The 21,841-nt window shown below is 43.4% G+C and overlaps 2 protein-coding genes across 5 annotated transcripts in view; both read left to right on the forward strand.

Moving 5' to 3' along the window:
* LOC115179981 (ATP-binding cassette sub-family C member 9) overlaps window positions 1-9,786 on the forward strand; it is a 63,348-nt gene extending 53,562 nt beyond the window's left edge. For 3 of the 4 annotated variants that reach the window (XM_029741805.1, XM_029741802.1, XM_029741804.1), the window contains 4 exons: window positions 1,888-1,991; window positions 3,198-3,331; window positions 4,553-4,615; window positions 8,542-9,786. In XM_029741805.1, the coding sequence (XP_029597665.1) occupies window positions 1,888-1,991; window positions 3,198-3,331; window positions 4,553-4,615; window positions 8,542-8,679 (439 nt within the window). In that variant the 3' untranslated portion in view covers window positions 8,680-9,786. Of the gene's footprint in view, window positions 1-1,887; window positions 1,992-3,197; window positions 3,332-4,552; window positions 4,616-5,184; window positions 5,365-8,541 lie in introns of all 4 variants that reach the window. The other variant, XM_029741806.1, reaches the window with a different exon arrangement.
* A 4,188-nt stretch (window positions 9,787-13,974) lies between these two features.
* Window positions 13,975-20,707, forward strand: LOC115180340 (ATP-sensitive inward rectifier potassium channel 8). Its single transcript, XM_029742356.1, has 3 exons — window positions 13,975-14,324; window positions 16,478-16,684; window positions 19,446-20,707. The coding sequence occupies exons 1-3, from the start codon at window positions 13,975-13,977 to the stop codon at window positions 20,152-20,154; spliced, it is 1,266 nt and encodes a 421-aa protein (XP_029598216.1). The 3' UTR covers window positions 20,155-20,707.
* Window positions 20,708-21,841: the final 1,134 nt, after the last annotated feature.

Here is a 21,841-nt window from a genome sequence, read left to right on the forward strand (position 1 = left end):
GTCTGCCTACACACGGGTAGAAAACAACTTTAGTGTTCTATGATATATTGTTCAGAAGACAATAACAGAACAGTAACAGTGGGCCTAATTCAGTTTACTTTATGAAGTAAAAATGAAGCTATACAAATGTTTGGTTAAAATATGAAACTCCTCAGCAGATGTCATGAAAGTTCATCCCGCTCCCAGGACATTGGATAGTCTCTCTCTGCTCTCTCTCTCTCTCTCTCTCTCTCGTGCCACAGCTTGAAGATGTTTGGAGTATTAGCAGATAACTGAGCTGCTGTGTTTGTTATAAAACACAAAGAGCCTGTGGTGTTTATTTAGAAAGACGTTCTCGTCCCGATAAGAAATAACAACCCATCCAATGTGGCAGTAAGTGAGAGGACCGTGCGCTGAGCCAGCCCGTTGCCATGGCGATGTTTCCATGAACAGAGGCCTTGGGTGATTGGTCCTACAATAACAGTGTGTCGATGGCAGTTAGAGAGAGACAGCCAGAGCTACTAGAGATGCCTCACCATGGTTAACGATTGCCACATCATTAGACCCAGTGGAACAGTTGTAGTACGAGATAGTGTGGCAGTGAGTGAGGATTCCCTCTGGCTGTGTGCTGCGGGAGTTTTAGCTAAGAGGATGGGCCCCAGTCCAAACACTGGGCCATTGCCTGTTATGGTCATCCACAGACAGCAGTGGGTTCTCTCTCTCCTGCCTGGTCTCTCCCTGTCTGTTTGTCTCTCTCTTCCTCTCTTTCTCTCTGTCCCTCTCTGACTCTCTCTCTGTCCCTCTCTCCATCGCTCTCTCCGTCGCTCTCTCCGTCGCTCTCTCCGTCCCTCTCTTTGTCCCTCTCTCCGTCCCTCTCTCTGTCCCTTTCTGTCCCTCTCTCCGTCGCTCTCTCCGTCCCTCTCTCCGTCGCTCTCTCCGTCCCTCTCTCTGTCTCTCTCCGTCTCTCTCTGTCTCTCTCTGTATTTCAGAGAGTAGCTGTAGTGATGTAATGTCTCCCTGGCAGGTTTAACCTGGACCCAGATAGTACCTGTACTGATGTAATGTCTCCCTGGCAGGTTTAACCTGGACCCAGATAGTACCTGAACTGATGTAATGTCTCCCTAGCAGGTTTAACCTGGACCCAGATAGTACCTGTACTGATGTAATGTCTCCCTGGCAGGTTTAACCTGGACCCAGATAGTACCTGTACTGATGTAATGTCTCCCTGGCAGGTTTAACCTGGACCCAGATAGTACCTGAACTGATGTAATGTCTCCCTGGCAGGTTTAACCTGGACCCAGATAGTACCTGTACTGATGTAATGTCTCCCTGGCAGGTTTAACCTGGACCCAGATAGTACCTGTACTGATGTAATGTCTCCCTGGCAGGTTTAACCTGGACCCAGATAGTACCTGTACTGATGTAATGTCTCCCTGGCAGGTTTAACCTGGACCCAGAGCGTACCTGTACTGATGTAATGTCTCCCTGGCAGGTTTAACCTGGACCCAGATAGTACCTGTACTGATGTAATGTCTCCTTGGCAGGTTTAACCTGGACCCAGATAGAATCTGTACGTATGTAATGTCTCCCTGGCAGGTTTAACCTGGACCCAGATAGTACCTGTACTGATGTAATGTCTCCCTGGCAGGTTTAACCTGGACCCAGATAGTACCTGTACTGATGTAATGTCTCCCTGGCAGGTTTAACCTGGACCCAGATAGTACCTGTACTGATGTAATGTCTCCCTGGCAGGTTTAACCTGGACCCAGATAGTACCTGAACTGATGTAATGTCTCCCTGGCAGGTTTAACCTGGACCCAGAGCGTACCTGAACTGATGTAATGTCTCCCTGGCAGGTTTAACCTGGACCCAGATAGTACCTGTACTGATGTAATGTCTCCCTGGCAGGTTTAACCTGGACCCAGAGCGTACCTGTACTGATGACAGACTGTGGGAGGCGCTAGAAATCGCCCAGCTGAAGAACATGGTCAAAGCCCTTTCTGGGGGACTGGGTATGTGTCTGCCTGCCTGCCTGCCTGCCTGCCTGCCTGCCTGCCTGCCTGCCTGTCTGACTGACTGTCTGCCTGTCTGTCTGTCTGTCTGACTGTCATATCTAGGGCTGTAATACTGGGAATCCAACAACTGGGATTTGGGGAAAGTGTTTGGAATTTGGCAACCTGCAACCACACAATCTGGCAACCTGCAACGACACAATCTGGCCAGCTACAACCACACAATCTGGAAACCTGCAACAACACAATCTGGCCACCTGCAACCTCACAATCTGGCCTCCTGCAACCTCACAATCTGGCCTCCTGCAACCTCACAATCTGGCAGCCTCAAACCACACAAACTGGCCACCACAATCTGGCAACCTGCAACTACACAATCTGGCAGCCTGCAACCACACAATCTGGCAGCCTCCAACCACACAATCTGGCCACCTCCAACCACACAATCTGGCCACCTACAATCACACAATCTGGCAACCTCCAACCCCACAATCTGCCACCTACAATCACACAATCTGGCAACCTGCAACCACACAATCTGGCAACCTCCAACTACACAATCTGGCCACCTACAACCACACAATCTGGAAACCTGCAACAACACAATCTGGCCACCTGCAACCTCACAATCTGGCCTCCTGCAACCTCACAATCTGGCAGCCTGCAACCACACAATCAGGCAACCTCAAACCACACAAACTGGCCACCACAATCTGGCAACCTGCAACTACACAATCTGGCAGCCTGCAACCACACAATCTGGCCACCTCCAACCACACAATCTGGCCACCTCCAACCACACAATCTGGCCACTTCTAACCACACAATCTGGCAGCCTCCAACCACACAATCTGGCCACCTCCAACCACACAATCTGGCCACCTCCAACCACACAATCTGGCCACCTACAACCACACAATCTGGCCACCTCCAGCCACACAATCTGGCCACCTCCAACCACACAATCTGGCCACTTCCAACCACACAATCTGGCCACCTCTAACCACACAATCTTTGGGAAAGCATATTGGAGGGAAAAACTAATCAGAGAGTATGCTGCTAAAATGTGAGATTTCAGAAAGACGATTGCCTTAATAACAACTGTGTGTGTGTGTGTGTGTGTGTGTGTGTGTGTGTGTGTGTGTGTGTGTGTGTGTGTGTGTGTGTGTGTGTGTGTGTGTGTGTGTGTGTGTGTGTGTGTTCCAGACGCGGTGGTGACAGAGGGAGGGGAGAACTTCAGTGTGGGTCAGAGGCAGTTGTTCTGTCTGGCCAGAGCCTTCGTCAGGAAGAGCTCCATCCTCATTATGGACGAAGCCACTGCATCCATCGACATGGCAACGGTGAGCTCACACACCCTAACAGCCATGTACCCTCCATCACTAGCTCTTTAGTGACATTATGATCATATGTTTCATTTTCTGCTCTTTCATTTTTTACAGACAGATCTATGACATTACTTTCACCTCATATGGGTACAAACATAAAGCACAAGTATAATGTCAGATACATTATAAAAACACAAACCAGACATCTTTATATTTGTCCTCCTATTACGCGTTTATTATTTGAGTTGCCAGGGTTACATATGACATTCATTATTGAGCCCTGTACATAGAGGTTTGGTCAATAGCAGAACACACGTCCATGTATTTCAACCAGCCACATACTCTTCATTAGGCCACCAGTTTGGAAATGAAGCACTGATTTCCATTAAAGCCTGAATCCTTAGTTGCTATATCCATTTCTGGACTTATAAATGATATGTACCCATTGATTCTTAAAGAACATAACTGATAAATGCCTCATGATCTTAGTTCAAGTGTCGTACCCCATCAGAACACAAAATATAACCTTGTTTTACTCCAATGTTTGTAAACGATGTAAATGTAAACAAACACTGTATAGCCTCAAAACATGTTTACAACTAGAATGTTGATATGATGGATGGTCAGTCCGTGCGTCCACAGCTCTGTCTATGTATTTGAGAGGGATTCCATTCTCCAGCCCCATCCTGAGGCTGGGAGAACACGTTGTTATTGTTTCATTTAAGGATTCTATCTTTAGGGGCAGTTTTGTTGCGATTGTTGCGCAACAGTGAGGACCGTCACTCTCCTCCAGCCTCTCAGGTTTCAGTCCGGAGGCATGCGTAGTTCATAGCTCCAATCCCTGGCAGTTTATATATAAATTACTGGCAGTTTAAATATAGAGTGTGCGACTCTCTTTATTTGTTTTTTTATAGGGACAAGCAGGCCAACATCAATCTGAGGTCATTACGGTCACAGCCGTAGCATTAACCTTTGACCCTGACAGGTACACTCTATCAAACTACCATCACACTGATGCAGACAGCGAAGAGGGGACAGCACTCACAGTGTAGTGACATTGCTGTGGAGTGTATATGGCTGTATCTAAGACTGTGCTCCAGATGACACACTATTCCCTATAAAGTGCACTAAGAGCCATAGGGCTCTTGTCAAAAGTAGTGCACTATGCAAGGAATAGGGTGCCACTTGGTCCACGACCAAAAGAGCTGACCTACATGTCATTTCTCACCCCTATAGGAGAATGTCTTACAGAAGGTGGTGATGACAGCCTTCGCCGACCGAACAGTCGTCACTATTGCAGTAAGTCTGTTACAGCCTGTAGGTCATTAGGTGGAAAGGTCAGATCTAGAAGTTATTCTCTGTATAGATGTGGAGACTCCTCTTGGTCTGCTCTCTCTCTCTCTCTCTCTCTATGGATCAATCATTGGAGAAAGCATAGAGACTAGGACTAGCTGATTTCTCCTAGCTTTTAGATTTCCTCCTCTCCTTCATCCTATCTTTCCAATGTCTCCTGTTTCATCATACTGTACCTCTGCTTCTCATATCTCCAAATGCTTCTCATATCTCCAAATGCTTCTCACGCCTCCAAATGCATTTACGGACCGATTCAGAGTTGAGATAAGGCGCAACTCGAACATTCCTGTAAATAATTGATTGATGACAGTGGGAGACTGATGAAAATTCAAGTTAAGAGTGCTGCAGATCTCAACTCTGAATCGACACGTTAGCCTCTCGAGACTCAAACAGCTTGTCTGCTGTCCTTCCTTCACCTGTCTTCTTTTCCTTGTTTTCCCTGTCTGTCTGTCCTTGCTCCTCTCCTTCTGTCTTCCCATCTATCCTTTGTTCCTTCTCTCCGTTCTGGCACCCAGCACCTGGTGTCCTCCATCTTGGAGGCTGAACAGGTGCTGGTGTTCTCCGCGGGGCAGCTAGTGGAGTGTGACTCTGCAGTCAACCTGCTAGCACAGCAGGACAGCCTCTTCAGTGTCTTAGTGAGGACTCACAAGTAGGCCCTGTCCCACCCTGCCTTCCAGGCCTCTACAGCCTCCCGGGTTGGTACTGCATGCTGTCTGAGACCACTGTCAGGGGGTTAAAGAGATACTACATCTAATCTGTCTGGGGGTTAAAGAGAGATACTACATCTAATCTGTCTGGGGGTTAAAGAGAGATACTACATCTAATCTGTCTGGGGGTTAAAGAGATACTACATCTAATCTGTCTGGGGGTTAAAGAGAGGGATACTACATCTAATCTGTCTGGGGGTTAAAGAGATACTACATCTAATCTGTCTGGGGGTTAAAGAGAGATACTACATCTAATCTGTCTGGGGGTTAAAGAGAGGGATACTACATCTAATCTGTCTGGGGGTTAAAGACGGTTACTACATCTAATCTGTCTGGGGGTTAAAGAGAGGGATACTACATCTAATCTGTCTGGGGTTAAAGAGAGATACTACATCTAATCTGTCTGGGGGTAAAGAGAGGGGTACACATCTAATCTGTCTGGGGGTAAAGAGAGGGGTACTACATCTAATCTGTCTGGGGTTAAAGAGGGATACTACATCTAATCTGTCTGGGGGTTAAAGAGGGATACTACATCTAATCTGTCTGGGGTTAAAGAGATACTACATATAATCTGTCTGGGGGTTAAAGAGAGGGATACTACATCTAATCTGTCTGGGGGTTAAAGACGGTTACTACATCTAATCTGTCTGGGGGTTAAAGAGGGTTACTACATCTAATATATCTGGGGGTAAATAGAGGGGTACTACATCTAATCTGTCTGGGGGTTAAAGAGAGGGATACTACATCTAATCTGTCTGAGGTTAAGGAGGGATACTACATCTAATCTGTCTGGGGGTTAAAGAGATACTACATCTAATCTGTCTGGGGGTTAAAGAGATACTACATCTAATCTGTCTGGGGGTTAAAGAGATACTACATTGAATCTCTGGGGGTTAAAGAGATACTATATCTAATCTGTCTGGGGGTTAAAGAGATACTACATCTAATCTGTCTGGGGGTTAAAGAGAGATACTACATCGAATCTCTGGGGGTTAAAGAGAGATACTACATCTAATCTGTCTGGGGGTTAAAGAGAGATACATCGAATCTCTGGGGGTTAAAGAGATACTACATGTAATCTGTCTGGAGGTTAAAGAGGGATACTACATCTAATCTGTCTGGAGGTAAAGAGAGGGGTACTACATCTAATCTGTCTGGGGGTTAAGGAGGGGTACTACATCTAATCTGTCTGGGGGTTAAGGAGGGGTACTACATCTAATCTGTCTGGGGGTTAAGGAGGGGTACTACATCTAATCTGTCTGGGGGTTGAAGAGAGGGATACTACATCTAATCTGTCTGGGGGTTAAAGACGGTTACTACATCTAATCTGTCTGGGGTTAAAGAGAGATACTACATCTAATCTGTCTGGGGTTAAAGAGATACTACATGTAATCTGTCTGGGGGTTAAAGACGGTTACTACATCTAATATGTCTGGGGGTAAAGAGAGGGGTACTACATCTAATCTGTCTGGGGTTAAAGAGGGATACTACATCTAATCTGTCTGGGGGTTAAAGAGATACTACATCTAATCTGTCTGGGGGTTAAAGAGAGGGATACTACATCTAATCTGTCTGGGGGTTAAAGACGGTTACTACATCTAATCTCTCTGGGGGTTAAAGAGATACTACATCTAATCTGTCTGGGGGTTAAAGAGGGTTACTACATCTAATATATCTGGGGGTAAAGAGAGGGGTACTACATCTAATCTGTCTGAGGTTAAGGAGGGATACTACATCTAATCTGTCTGGGGTTAAAGAGATACTACATCTAATCTGTCTGGGGGTTAAAGAGATACTACATCTAATCTGTCTGGGGGTTAAAGAGATACTACATCTAATCTGTCTGGGGGTTAAAGAGATACTACATCTAATCTGTCTGGGGGTTAAAGAGATACTACATTGAATCTCTGGGGGTTAAAGAGATACTACATTGAATCTCTGGGGGTTAAAAAGATACTACATCGAATCTCTGGGGGTTAAAGAGAGATACTACATGTAATCTGTCTGGAGGTTAAAGAGGGATAGTACATCTAGTCTGTCTGGGGGTAAAGAGAGGGGTACTACATCTAATCTGTCTGGGGGTTAAGGAGGGGTACTACATCTAATCTGTCTGGGGGTTAAGGAGGGGTACTACATCTAATCTGTCTGGGGGTTAAGGATGGGTACTACATCTAATCTGTCTGGGGGTTAAAGACATGGGTACTACATCTAATCTGTCTGGGGGTTAAGGAGGGGTACTACATCTAATCTGTCTGGGGGTTAAGGAGGGGTACTACATCTAATCTGTCTGGGGGTTAAGGAGGGGTACTACATCTAATCTGTCTGGGGGTTAAAGAGGGATACTACATCTAATCTGTCTGGGGGTTAAAGAGGGATACTACATCTAATCTGTCTGGGGGTTAAGGAGGGGTACTACATCTAATCTGTCTGGGGGTTAAAGAGGGATACTACATCTAATCTGTTTGAGGATTAAAGAGGTTTACTACATCTAATCTGTCTGGGGGTTAAAGAGGGATACTACATCTAATCTGTCTGAGGGTTAAAGAGATGGGTACTACATCTAATCTGTCTGGGTGTTAAAGAGAGGGGTACTACATCTAATCTGTCTGGGGGTTAAAGAGGGATACTACATCTAATCTGTCTGAGGGTTAAAGAGAGGGGTACTACATCTAATCTGTCTGGGGGTTAAAGAGAGATACTACATCTAATCTGTCTGAGGGTTAAAGAGAGATACTACATCTAATCTGTCTGGGGGTTAAAGAGGGGTACTACATCTAATCTGTCTGGGGGTTAAAGAGAGGGGTACTACATCTAATCTGTCTGGGGGTTAAAGAGAGGGGTACTACATCTAATCTGTCTGGGGTTAAAGAGGGGTACTACATCTAATCTTAGCAGTTGACTCTTGTGGCTGTGAGATAAGACTAAAGGAAAATACATTCATGTATCTGTTATTTTTTCTCAGCACAGTTTCTCTCTGTCTGTCTGGCTACATTACAAATCAAAGCTGCATTGCATCCCTTCCTATTTTTTTGTGTAATTAAACAATCAATCGAATGTAATGTAATGTGTGTGTGTGTGCGCGCGTGTGTGCATGCGTCTATGTGTGCGTGCGTCTGTGTGTGCGTGCGTCTGTGTGTGCGTGCGTCTGTGTGTGTGTTCATGCAGCATCGTGTCCACACCATCCTGGAAGCTGACCTGGTGATCGTGATGAAGCGAGGGAACATCTTAGAGATCGACAAACCAGAGACCCTTCTGGAGAACGAGGACGGCATGTTTGCTTCCTTCGTCAGGGCTGACATGTAGGCTCACACACTGTCAGCCAGCACACCATCAGTCAGTCTATCTATCAATTAATCCGCCGCCTCAGTGTTTCCCACAATGCTTAGGTGGGGCGCAGAGTTCCAGATATTATTACCATTATTGACTGAAGCTCATACTGTAGGTTTTAGACGGGGGAAATGGAGCCAGGCCGGTTGACCACCTCCACTTGGTAATGGTAGGGGAAACACTGCTTCCCAAAGCACCACTGATGGCCTTCTTGTGTTGATTATTGGTAATGTATTAGTTATTGAGTGAGTGATTGATTGATTGATTGAATGAGTGACCTATTAACTTGGTCGTGTAAGGATCACAATCGGTCGTATAATATGATTACAATTTTACAAAGCTTTACTTAAATGTTTTACGTTTAAATGATATCTTTTGTTACACTTATTACTAGATGATGTATGTATATGTATATATTTTACACCATTATTCATAGGTAAGCAATAAGCAGGTATACTGTAGTATTACTACATTGGTACGAACACTGTAGGGTATATCGCTGGAGCATTTTTAGCCCGGTGACCCTTTGTCTGTCTGATTAGATGCGATGCTGACTGAACCATGGGACTGTGGACATTTAGTGGTCACTGACTCCTCTTTGAAAAAGGACAGCTTTCACCCAATGGGTGTTCTCTAAAGGACTGAATCTTAATGTGCACGCCTAACTTCAACTTATACAGAACTGGTGTACTGTAAACCATACATTCATGTCAAGATGTATGTGAAAACTTGGAGTTATGCATGTTGGTGTTAAGTTAAGATCCAGCCCTAAATGATAAGGGAAGATTCCGCTTTCTTCTACCTACCATAAGCCAGGCCAGCGTTAGTTTCTACCATACATGGTGCTGGCTGGTGTAATTGGTAAGGAAAGTGGTTTATATTTTCAGTATTAAACCTGGTTTCTGGGGAGCTGTGCCACTGTCCCACTGTCCCACTGTAGTACCTGAATATTTATAGTTATTTTGCATATCGAACAATGAACATTTTATATTGACTTCTTTGTATTGTATTATAGCCTGAATGCCAAACTGATTGTTGTAAGGTACACTTTGAAGAATTTCAGTATCTGTTTTTACCACCCTACTGCTGTTTTGTTTTGTTTGTCAGTGTAAAGCGGTTTCTCATCTCAAGAAATTCGTTTTTAATTAATTCTTCATTCTTATTCAATCCCAAACTCATGACCCAGAATTCCTGCGCTACTTTCCTTACACACGTGTGGATGTTTTCCCACTCATGTTTTCAACTCAAGACGCCCTCTCTATAATCTATGAATGGATAGGCGTCTTCTAGCCTGGTTGAACAAGCCTGAACCATTGTTTCGTTTAGCTTGGATTCCAGGCTAGGTGTCTCCCCTCAACCTCCCTACTCTCCATTGTATACATTATAAGTGAGTAGCAGCTAAGTATATTTAATGTAGCTTCTGCTGTGGCGGGGGTCCATGTAAAGGCCAAAGGTCAACAACATGGCCCCTATAGTGTGGCTGCTATCCTTCACCAGAGTTGTCTTTTTATGGGCAAGCAGCACTTTGGAGTCAGTCAGTCTGTCAGAAAGTGTGGAGACACAACACTCACCCCTCTCTAGAACGATGACATCATAAGAGCAGAATGACTATAGATATAGAGCACTGTTAAACAGTTGAAGTCGGAAATTTACATACACCTTAGCCAAATACATTTAAACTCAGTTTTCACAATTCCTGACATTTAATCCTAGTAAAAATTCCCTGTTTTAGGTCAGTTAGGATCACCACTTTATTTTAAGAATGTGAAATGTCAGAATAATAGTAGAGAGAATTATTTATTTCAGCTTTTATTTATTTCATAACATTCCTAGTGGGTCAGAAGTTTACATACACTCAATTAGTATTTGGTAGCATTGCCTTTAAATTGTTTAACTTGGGTCAAACGTTTCAGATAGCCTTCCACAAGCTTCCCACAATAAGTTGGGTGAATTTTGGCCCATTCCTCCTGACAGAGCTGGTGTAACTGAGTCAGGTTTGTACACCTCCTTGCTCGCACACGCTTTTTCAGTTCTGCCCACAAATGTTCTATGGGATTGAGGTCAGGGCTTTGTGATGGCCACTCCAATACCTTGACTTTGTTGTCCTTAAGCCATTTTGACAGAACTTTGGAAGTATGCTTGGGGTCATTGTCCATTTGGAAGACCTATTTGCGACCAAGCTTTAACTTCCTGACTGATGTCTTGAGATGTTGCTTCAATAGATCCACATAATTTTCCTACCTCATGATGCCATCTATTTTGTGAAGTGCACCAGTCCCTTCTGCAGCAAAGCACCCCACAACATGATGTTGCCACCCCCGTGCTTCACAGTTGGGATGGTGTTCTTCGGGTTGCAAGCCTCCCCCTTTTTCCTCCAAACATAACGATGGTCATTATGGCCAAACAGTTCTATTTTTGTTTCATCAGACCAGAGGACATTTCTCCAAAAAGTACAATCTTTGTCCCCATGTACAGTTGCAAACCGTTGTCTGGCTTTTTTATGCCAGTTTTGGAGCAGTGGCTTTTTCTTTTCTGAGCGGCCTTTCAGGTTATGTCGATATAGGACTCGTTTTACTGTGGATATAGATACTTTTGTACCTGTTTCCTCCAGCATCTTCACAAGGCTGTTGTTCTGGGATTGATTTGCACTTTTCGCACCAAATTACGTTCATCTCTAGGAGACCGAATGCGTCTCCTTCCTGAGCGGTATGACGGCAGCGTGGTCCCATGGTGTTTATACTTGCATACTATTGTTTGTACAGATGAACGTGGTACCTTCAGGCATTTGGAAATTGCTCCCAAGGATGAACCAGACTTGTGTAGGTCTACAATTATTTTTCTTAGGTCTTGGCTGATTTCTTTTGATTTTCCCATGATGTCAAGCAAAGAGGCACTGAGTTTGAAGGTAGGCCTTGAAATACTTCCACAGGTACACCTCCAATTGATTCAAATGATGTCAATTAGCCTTTCAGAAGCTTCTAAAGCCATGACATAATTTTCTGGAATTTTCCAAGTTGTTTAAAGGCACAGTCAACTTAGTGTATGTAAACTTCTGACCCACTGGAAATGTGATACAGTGAATTGTAAGTGAAATAATCTGTCTGTAAACAATTGTTGGAAAAATTACTTTTATCATGCATGAAGTAGATGTCCTAACCGACTTGCCAAAACTATAGTTTGTTAACAAGAAATGTGTGGAGTGGTTGAAAAACTAAGTTTAATGACTCCAACCTAAGTGTATGTAAACTTCTGACTTCAACTGTATAGTCTAGGAGAATGACATTGGAGATGAGTGGTAAGCTATTGTCCCTGTGATGAATTTGAAGGCAAGGCTGTGGTGTGTAAGGCTATCTGACTGTCTGTTAATCCTATACTTCTAAAAAACGGTTCCAGAAGGGTTCTTTGGCTGTTCCCATAGGAGAACCCTTTTGGTTCCAGGTAGAACCCTTTTGGATTCCATGTAGAAGCCTCTGTGGAAAGGGTTCTACATGGAACCCAAAAGTGTTCTACCTGGAACCAAATAGGTTCTACCTGGAACCAAAAATGGTTCTTGAAAGGGTTCTTCGGTGGCCGATTTTGTCTTGAGCGGATGGTCGGGAACATAATTACAAATAATTTGTAGACTGCAAATTCACCGCTAGAAGCCCAAACAGATATAATGTTTAACTAAAACAGAATAATTTTCAACCTTGCTTACATTTGTATACGATCACGTGTCTCTATTACAGTATGTGTAATAGAGGGGAATAGTTGGGAATAGATGTCTTAAATAAAATCACTTGGAGCTGATTTCCTGTTTATTTTTTAGGGGGGGTTGCTCAGAAAGCTTGGGGGGCCAAATAAAACCACCCGCAGGCCAAATTCGGCCTACAGGCCGCCAGTTGGGGAATCCTGTTCTATGGGGACAGCCGAAAAAAACTTTTTAGGTTCTAGATATAAACACACAGCAGCGTTGCAGTTCTTGATACACTCAAACCGGTGCGCCTGGCACCTACTATCATACCCCGTTCAAAGGCACTTAAATATTCTGTCTTGTCCATTCACCCTCTGAAATGGCACACACACACACAATCCATGTCAATTGTCTCAAGGCTTACAAATCCTTATTTTACCGGTCTCCTCCCCTTCATCTACACTGATTGACGTGGATTTAACAAGTGACATAAATAAGCAATTATAGCTTTCACCTGGTCAGTCTATGTCATGGAAAGAGCAGGTGTTCTTAATGTTTTGTACACTCTACTTATAGATCTATAGTAATTCAGACTGCAGATATCCTTGATCCATATCACAGAGATTATATCATCTTCTCTGCTTTTACTATTTATATTTTCAATGTGCACAGATATATATGTTCAAATATTATCAATAATAATCAATATAATTCCGAAACTGCAGGTTGTCTTTTTCCATTTTATTGTGGGCTTGTGTCTGTCTTATATGTACATTGTGTATAATTAACAGATGTTTTAAATATAGACATAGTTGATCATTACACTGTGTGCCTACCTTTTTTACACTTGAACTGATAATAAAAATGTGCTTTGAGTTAAAAGTGCTTTTTGAGTTTAAAATGCTCACACACACACACACACCACACCTCCTCGCTTACTAAATGGCGCCATCTCTTGGTCATCAATAGGAAGCGGACCTATCCTAATAATTCATCCCTATAATAATGTAATAACACAGCAATAATTAGCTTACTGTTGGAAAACAAGTCATTTTTCTATCACACTTGCCTTGTTTAAAAATAAAACATCAATGATATTTTAATTTGGACCCAGTAATGGGATGGTTTAACCATTACCTCAAATACCGGTATTGATTAATTAACTAAACATAATTTCCAACGGGTACACATATATTGTTTTGCTTTTAAATCAATAAAACAAAAACACAATATAGAAGTAATTACTGGGGTTTCCTCTTTGTTGAACAAAGCCAGCAGTGCATTGCATCCCGCCCATAGAGTGGAGCAGCTACGTCAAGAGAATTTGGGATGCGCCCTGGGTCTGTGACTGCCTGGAAACTCACCCGTCAGTACAACTTTTTGGAAGTGGCGCTGGAGCTCCTCGAACAGCTACCAACCATTATGTGATAGAAGTTAATTGAAATCAAGTCGATGAAAAACTTAGCAAAATAATACGAATTTATCCAACTTTTAATCATGTTTTACGCAAGCTGACAGGAGAATTACGCACGACTAAAAAAACACTTCGGTTTACTGAAACCATCCGACTCTTTTCCTCTATTGCAAATGCAGTAAGGATGTTGGCGAGAAAAAGCATCATCCCGGAGGAGTTCTCCCTACCGGGGCTTGCTTCGAGGATCCACCGCAAACCAGTGTTCAGGGACCGGGTGAATAAAGCCCGCTTCATCGCCAAGAGCGGATCCTGCAACTTGGCGCACAAGAACATCCGAGAACAGGGAAGATTCTTGCAAGACGTCTTCACGACTCTGGTGGACCTGAAATGGCGCTTCACCCTGGTCATCTTCACCATGACTTTTCTGTGCAGTTGGCTCCTCTTCGCCATGTGCTGGTGGCTCGTGGCCTTTGCCCATGGAGACCTTGTACCCAACCGCACGTCTGGCATTGAGCAGTGCGTCACCAACGTCAAGTGAGTAGTATAGTAGAGGCTCTATACATATTTTGAACTGTTGATGTTTGGATATTTAACTTGTATATATTTCTGTATTTGGTGTGTAAACTTGGGTATTTTAAGGGCGGGAATAAATTATATGGATTTATTGGGGACTTTTTGTGAAATGATTACATATACTCAGTTCTATAATAACTTTGCTATTTTCTGTGATTACACTGTTACAGTTATATGATAGAGCTCCTTGCCATAGAAAAAAGGATTTTCCTTCAAATTATAAGGAACTTAAAGGGATACTTTGGGATTTTGGCAATTTGAAGCCCATTATCTACTTCCCCAGAGTCAGATGAACTCATGGAAACCATTTTTATGTCTCTGCATCCAGTATGAAAGAAGTTGGAGGTACTGTAGTTTCGTGAGCAAATGCTAACTAGCATTAGTGCAATGACTGGAAGTCTATGGTATTATTGTTTTATTCCTATGTTTGTAAACAAAGTCAATGTAAACAAACACTATAAAGCCTCAAAACGTGGAAGTAAAGTATGTAGCCTTACATGAGCTTTGGCGTGTGTGAGCAGGAAGTATGAGGCAGCTTGATGTACAAGTACAGGATGCTAGTCTATCACAAGGCCTTACCCCCAATCTCCCTAATGCTGAGTTCTAAGCAGACACATCAGGTCCCATTTTTACAGTATTTGGTATCGAGCTCCCAACCTTCCAATCTCAGGGTGGACACTCTAACCACAAGGTCACTGAGACACGGTTTAAACTACAATTTTGATATCATGGATGGCCAGTCCTTGCCTCCATAGCTCTGTCTATGAATTTGAGAGTGGTTCCATTTCTCAGGCCCCATACCTCAGCTTTTTACCCAAACAGGGGAGTGTAGCATGCTTTGTTATTGTTTCAACTGCTGATTGGCTATTTACATACATATTGCGCTCATTATTTAGTCCTCTGAGATCAGTGGTTGTAGGGGGATGCAGATGAGGACAGCAAGCCATAGGAAACCACACTGCCTGTCCAGTAGCTTCCTGCTCCTCTGACCCCTGTGACCTCTCTACCCTCACCACAGATGTAAGATCAGGTCTCTATCCTCACCGCAGATGTAGGATCAGGTCTCTAAACTGCTATTACAGATGTAGGATCAGGTCTCTACACCGCTATTACAGATGTAGGATCAGGTCTCTACCCTCACCACAGATGTAGGATCAGGTCTCTACACCGCTATTACAGATGTAGGATCAGGTCTCTACACCGCTATTACAGATGTAGGATCAGGTCTCTACCCTCACCACAGATGTAGGATCAGGTCTCTACATTGCTATTACAGATGTGGGATCAGGTCTCTACACCGCTATTACAGATGTAGGATCAGGTCTCTACACCGCTATTACAGATGTAGGAGAAGGTCTCTACCCTCACCACAGATGTAGGATCAGGTCTCTACATCGCTATTACAGATGTAGGATCAGGTCTCTACACCGCTATTACAGATGTAGGATCAGGTCTCTACCCTCACCACAGATGTAGGATCAGGTCTCTACATTGCTATTACAGATGTGGGATCAGGTCTCTACACCGCTATTACAGATGTAGGATCAGGTCTCTACACCGCTATTACAGATGTAGGATCAGGTCTCTACCCTCACCACAGATGTAGGATCAGGTCTCTACATTGCTATTACAGATGTAGGATCAGGTCTCTACCCTCACCACAGATGTAGGATCAGGTCTCTACATTGCTATTACAGATGTGGGATCAGGTCTCTACACCGCTATTACAGATGTAGGATCAGGTCTCTACACCGCTATTACAGATGTAGGATCAGGTCTCTACCCTCACCACAGATGTAGGATCAGGTCTCTACATTGCTATTACAGATGTAGGATCAGGTCTCTACCCTCACCACAGATGTAGGATCAGGTCTCTACATTGCTATTACAGATGTAGGATCAGGTCTCTACCCTCACCACAGATGTAGGATCAGGTCTCTACACCGCTATTACAGATGTAGGAGAAGGTCTCTACACCGTTATTACAGATGTAGGAGAAGGTCTCCACAACAAACATCTGACCCTTGACCAATATTTACGTCCAACGTCTCCCTCCTCTTTAACTCTCATGTCCTCTGACCCCTGACCTTTGACCCTCTCTCTCTGCCCTGCAGGTCATTCACCTCAGCCTTCCTGTTCTCCATCGAGGTCCAGGTGACCATTGGCTTTGGCCACCGTATGATCACAGAGCAGTGCCCCACGGCCATCGCCGTCCTCATCTTCCAGAACATCGCTGGCCTCATCATCAACGCCATTATGCTGGGGTGCATCTTCATGAAGACAGCCCAGTCGCACCGCCGCGCCGAGACGCTCATCTTCAGGTAGGATGGTAGCCTACAGGTTAGATTAAGTTGGAGAGGTGGGCCAGCAACAGTGTAGGCTGAAGGTGCCCCTAGATGCTGATCTTGGGCCAGTTTAGCATTTACCCCACTAATGGTAAAGGTTAGGATTGGGGAGCAGAAGCTGATCCTAGATCTGTACCTAGGGAAAACTTCACCCTGGAGAGGTAGAGGATAAAGAGAGGCGGGCCAGCATCCGAAGGGTTGCCGCTTCGAATCCAAAGGCCCAACTGGAAAAATCTGGTGCATGGTAGGGCTGCACAATTAATCGAATTCACATCGAAATCACAATATCCATATCGCAAGAGAGCCGTATTTCATGCAATATATGAGATGCCACTAAACCGTGTGTATAGTCCGTTTTTATAGTTTACTTTGTTTGTAGTCTCTCCCTCTCCTCTTGTGGCTGTTTCCCACACACACTTAGCCCCACCCCTTGTCAATCACGCAGAGCAGTTCCTCCTCCACGCTGTTCGATTCTCTATAAGGTTGCATGCTAGATTAGATTGTTAGATTATTTGCTCATATCATGCAGCCCTATTATATCCATATCATGTAGACCTAGTATATCCATATCATTCCACCCTAGTATATCCATATCATGCAGCCCTAGTATATCCATATCATGTAGACCTAGTATATCCATATCATTCCACCCTAGTATATCCATATCATACAGCCCTAGTATATCCATATCATATAGCCCTAGTATATCCATATCATTCCACCCTAGTATATCCATATCATACAGCCCTAGTATATCCATATCATGCAGCCCTAGTATATCCATATCATGCAGTCCTAGTATATCCATATCAAACAGACCTAGTATATCCATATCATACAGCCCTAGTATATCCATATCATACAGCCCTAGTATATCCATATCATGCAGTCCTAGTATATCCATATCAAACAGACCTAGTATATCCATATCATACAGCCCTAGTATATCCATTTTAAACAGACCTAGTATAGCCATATCATACAGCCCTAGTATATCCATATCATGCAGCCCTAGTATATCCATATCATGCAGTCCTAGTATATCCATATCATACAGCCCTAGTATATCCATATCATGCAGCCCTAGTATATCCATATCATGCAGTCCTAGTATATCCATATCAAACAGACCTAGTATATCCATATCATGCAGACCTAGTATATCCATATCATGCAGACCTAGTATATCCATATCATACAGCCCTAGTATATCCATATCATACAGCCCTAGTATATCCATATCATACAGCCCTAGTATATCCATATCATACAGCCCTAGTATATCCATATCATACAGCCCTAGTATATCCATATCATGCAGACCTAGTATATCCATATCATACAGCCCTAGTATATCCATATCATACAGCCCTAGTATATCCATATCATACAGCCCTAGTATATCCATATCATACAGCCATAGTATATCCATATCATGCAGACCTAGTATATCCATATCAAACAGACCTAGTATAGCCATATCATATAGCCCTAGTATATCCATATCATACAGCCCTAGTATATCCATATCATGCAGCCCTAGTATATCCATATCATACAGCCCTAGTATATCCATATCATGTAGCCCTAGTATATCCATATCATATAGCCCTAGTATATCCATATCATGCAGCCCTAGTATATCCATATCAAACAGACCTAGTATATCCATATCATTCCACCCTAGTATATCCATATCATACAGCCCTAGTATGTCCATATCATGCAGTCCTAGTATATCCATATCATGCAGCCCTAGTATATCCATATCATGTAGCCCTAGTATATCCATATCATATAGCCCTAGTATATCCATATCATGCAGCCCTAGTATATCCATATCATGTAGCCCTAGTATATCCATATCATACAGCCCTAGTATATCCATATCATATAGCCCTAGTATATCCATATCAAACAGACCTAGTATATCCATATCATGCAGCCATAGTATATCCATATCATATAGCCCTAGTATATCCATATCAAACAGACCTAGTATAGCCATATCATATAGTCCTAGTATATCCATATCATGCAGCCCTAGTATATCCATATCATGCAGCCATAGTATATCCATATCATATAGCCCTATTATATCCATATCATGCAGCCATAGTATAGCCATATCATATAGCCCTAGTATATCCATATCAAACAGACCTAGTATAGCCATATCATATAGTCCTAGTATATCCATATCATGCAGCCCTAGTATATCCATATCATGCAGCCATAGTATATCCATATCATATAGCCCTATTATATCCATATCATGCAGCCATAGTATAGCCATATCATATAGCCCTAGTATATCCATATCAAACAGACCTAGTATAGCCATATCATATAGCACTAGTATATCCATATCATGCAGCCCTAGTATATCCATATCATGCAGACCTAGTATATCCATATCATACAGCCCTAGTATATCCATATCATTCCACCCTAGTATATCCATATCATACAGCCCTAGTATATCCATATCATTATCCTAGATACTGAAAAAGAGTTGTAAAGTTTGTGTCTCTATGCCCCAGATCCAGAGAACGGATTTTGAATGGTCAAAGTTTGAGGGTTTTGTACACATGCCATCTCCTGCTGTTGTGCCCTTGAGCAAGCCCTCAAATCTGATCCAGGGGGTACACTCTGGCTGATAAATCTGTAAAGAAAATGTGATCGGTAAAGAAAATGGACAATAAAGTTATCTTTTCTTGTCTTATCTTATTTTCAGCCGCAACGCTGTCATCGCCGTGCGCAACAATCGCCTCTGCTTCATGACCCGTGTGGGCGACCTCCGCAAGTCCATGATCATTGGCGCTGCTGTCCGCCTCCAAGTGGTACGCAAGACCACCACTCCCGAAGGCGAGGTCATCCCTATCCACCAGATCGACGTGCAGACGGAGAGCGCCGCGGCGAGTAACTCCATCTTCCTCTTGGCGCCACTCATTATCTGCCATACCATCAATAAGGAGAGTCCGCTGTACGACCTGTCGGCCATGGAGCTGCAGTGCAGCGACCTGGAGGTGATTGTGATCTTGGAGGGCGTGGTGGAGACCACGGGCATCACCACCCAGGCCCGGACCTCCTACGTCACCGAGGAGATCCAGTGGGGTCACCGCTTCGTGCCCATCGTGACCGAGGAGGACGGGGTGTACTCGGTGGACTACTCCAAGTTCGGGAACACGGTCAAGGTGGCGACGCCGAGGTGTTCGGCCCGCGAGCTGGACGAGAAGCCCTCCATACTCATCCAGACGCTGCAGAAGAGCGAGCTGAGCCACCAGAACTCACTGAGGAAGAGGAACTCAATGAGGCGGAACAACTCCATGAGGAACGGCGGCGGGAGCTCCGGCACCATGCGGAGGAATAACTCGGTCCTCACCGTGCCCAAAGTGCAGTTCCTCACCCCTGAGGCGGTGGGCCAGAACATTGCCGTCACATGACACGAGGCCTGGCTCCCATTGGCTGTCCTGCTCTTCCTGGGTGGGACCTCCCATGTTTATCCTTTGGCTCAGTTAGAGCTGACTCTGGTCCTGTTCCCCACACTCTGCCACATATACAGTAGTCAATGCTATACCTGACACACACAATGCCCTGTTATAATTATTGTTGTGAGGAAGGATTTAACCTGTTTTAGTTACTGATTAGTGTCTCATTTTCAGTCTGGTTCTTTCCAAGTGCCTTTGCCTTTGTCTGGTTCTAAGGTGTAATAGGCATCCACAAGTTGTACTTTATGATGTAAATGCCTTTACACATGTAATAGCTCTTTATATTGCTTTGTACTGAATTCTGTACTCATCACTAAATCCATGTGATTATTTAATAGTTTAATGTTACCGTGACAAAATAACATATTATTACAGATGATAATGACCAACTCTTGCCTAATAGTAGAAGAAAAGTATGTTTTGATATCAGCTGCAACATGTATTACACACCAACCTTGTGCCTCATTCTTATCAAAACCTTTAATAAAGCATTTGCGTCAGTACTGTATGAACATTGTACTGTTTCTGGAAACTGTCACAGTAAATAGAGCCCCTATAAAACTGATTGTTTTGGCTTAGATTGGAACATTTTCCCCTCAAATTGCATCTAAATTATTGGACAAATGTGTATTTTCACTGTGATGATTCAATAGCACTTAGAAATCAAAGTGTGGGAAATCTGTATACATGTATTCTGTTCACAAGCAATTGGCCTCTTGATGAAATATAAAAAAAGTGACAATCAAGTTTATCAAAGAATAATTTGTTTCACAGGTTAAATATATAAAAAGATACGTGTAGCTGTTTTTTTGGTTGCGTCATCGCATTATCAATCGAGCGGTCGTCAATTATTGTTACCACAGCCATAAAGTCATAAACCCTGCCTTTCTACAATTTCGCTTCTTAAATGCTGATTTTATAACTAACCTTATGCCTTGCCTTAAATTAGGTTCATTAAATTAAGCTCATTTTTGCTTTAAGGAATTTTTACGATATAGGCAATTTTGACTTCGTGACTGTGGTAACTAGTGGAAACACAATCGGTCGAGCACGTACAACAAAGTTGTGACTTGTTGCAGACAGGTTTAGAAACGGATGTACAGAACTCTGTTTGTTGTGGGTGGAGACAAAGATGCTGGAGCAGAAATAATTAGGGAGTAGGATATCTCGCTTTCTTTACTGTCTATGGGGGACGTTCTACAACAACACTTGACTTTGCAGAGATTGGAGTGATGCATGCTAAATATGCAATGTTTGGTATACATATAAAACCTGCAATATATAATAATTTAAAACGTGAATTGAGAAGCCCCATCCGATTCCAGGTGAGTATTGCGCAAAAATCTATACAAAATGCTTTATTCAGTTTCGTAACATCAGCTAGCTAGTGTTAGCTAGCCAGACAGCGACTAGAAGAGTGCGCGCCAAAATGAAGTAGGCCGAAGCCTAGAGAAAATATTTGGCCTGTCCTACACTTGCCTGGAAACCCGACATTGAATTCTGGGTTGGGCAGAAATGTAAGACGCAGAGGAAACTTTTCTGATTCAAACACTAATTTCTGGTTTCCAGGCAAGCCCTAAGGCAATAAAGGCTACACCTGAGGGCTGCAAGAATAATGTGTAATGTGTTCAACGGAATTACT

The sequence above is a fragment of the Salmo trutta genome, chromosome 40 (genome assembly GCF_901001165.1).
Source record: "Salmo trutta chromosome 40, fSalTru1.1, whole genome shotgun sequence".
NCBI classification, from domain to species: Eukaryota; Metazoa; Chordata; class Actinopteri; order Salmoniformes; family Salmonidae; genus Salmo; species Salmo trutta.

Excerpts from the sequence above, each read along its gene's own strand:
- LOC115180340 (XM_029742356.1), top strand. The coding sequence starts at position 13,975 with ATGTTGGCGAGAAAAAGCATCATCCCGGAGGAGTTCTCCCTACCGGGG. Across the intron at positions 14,325-16,477 it reads CAGTGCGTCACCAACGTCAA|GTCATTCACCTCAGCCTTCC; the intron begins GTGAGTAGTATA and ends TCTGCCCTGCAG. Across the intron at positions 16,685-19,445 it reads GCCGAGACGCTCATCTTCAG|CCGCAACGCTGTCATCGCCG; the intron begins GTAGGATGGTAG and ends TCTTATTTTCAG.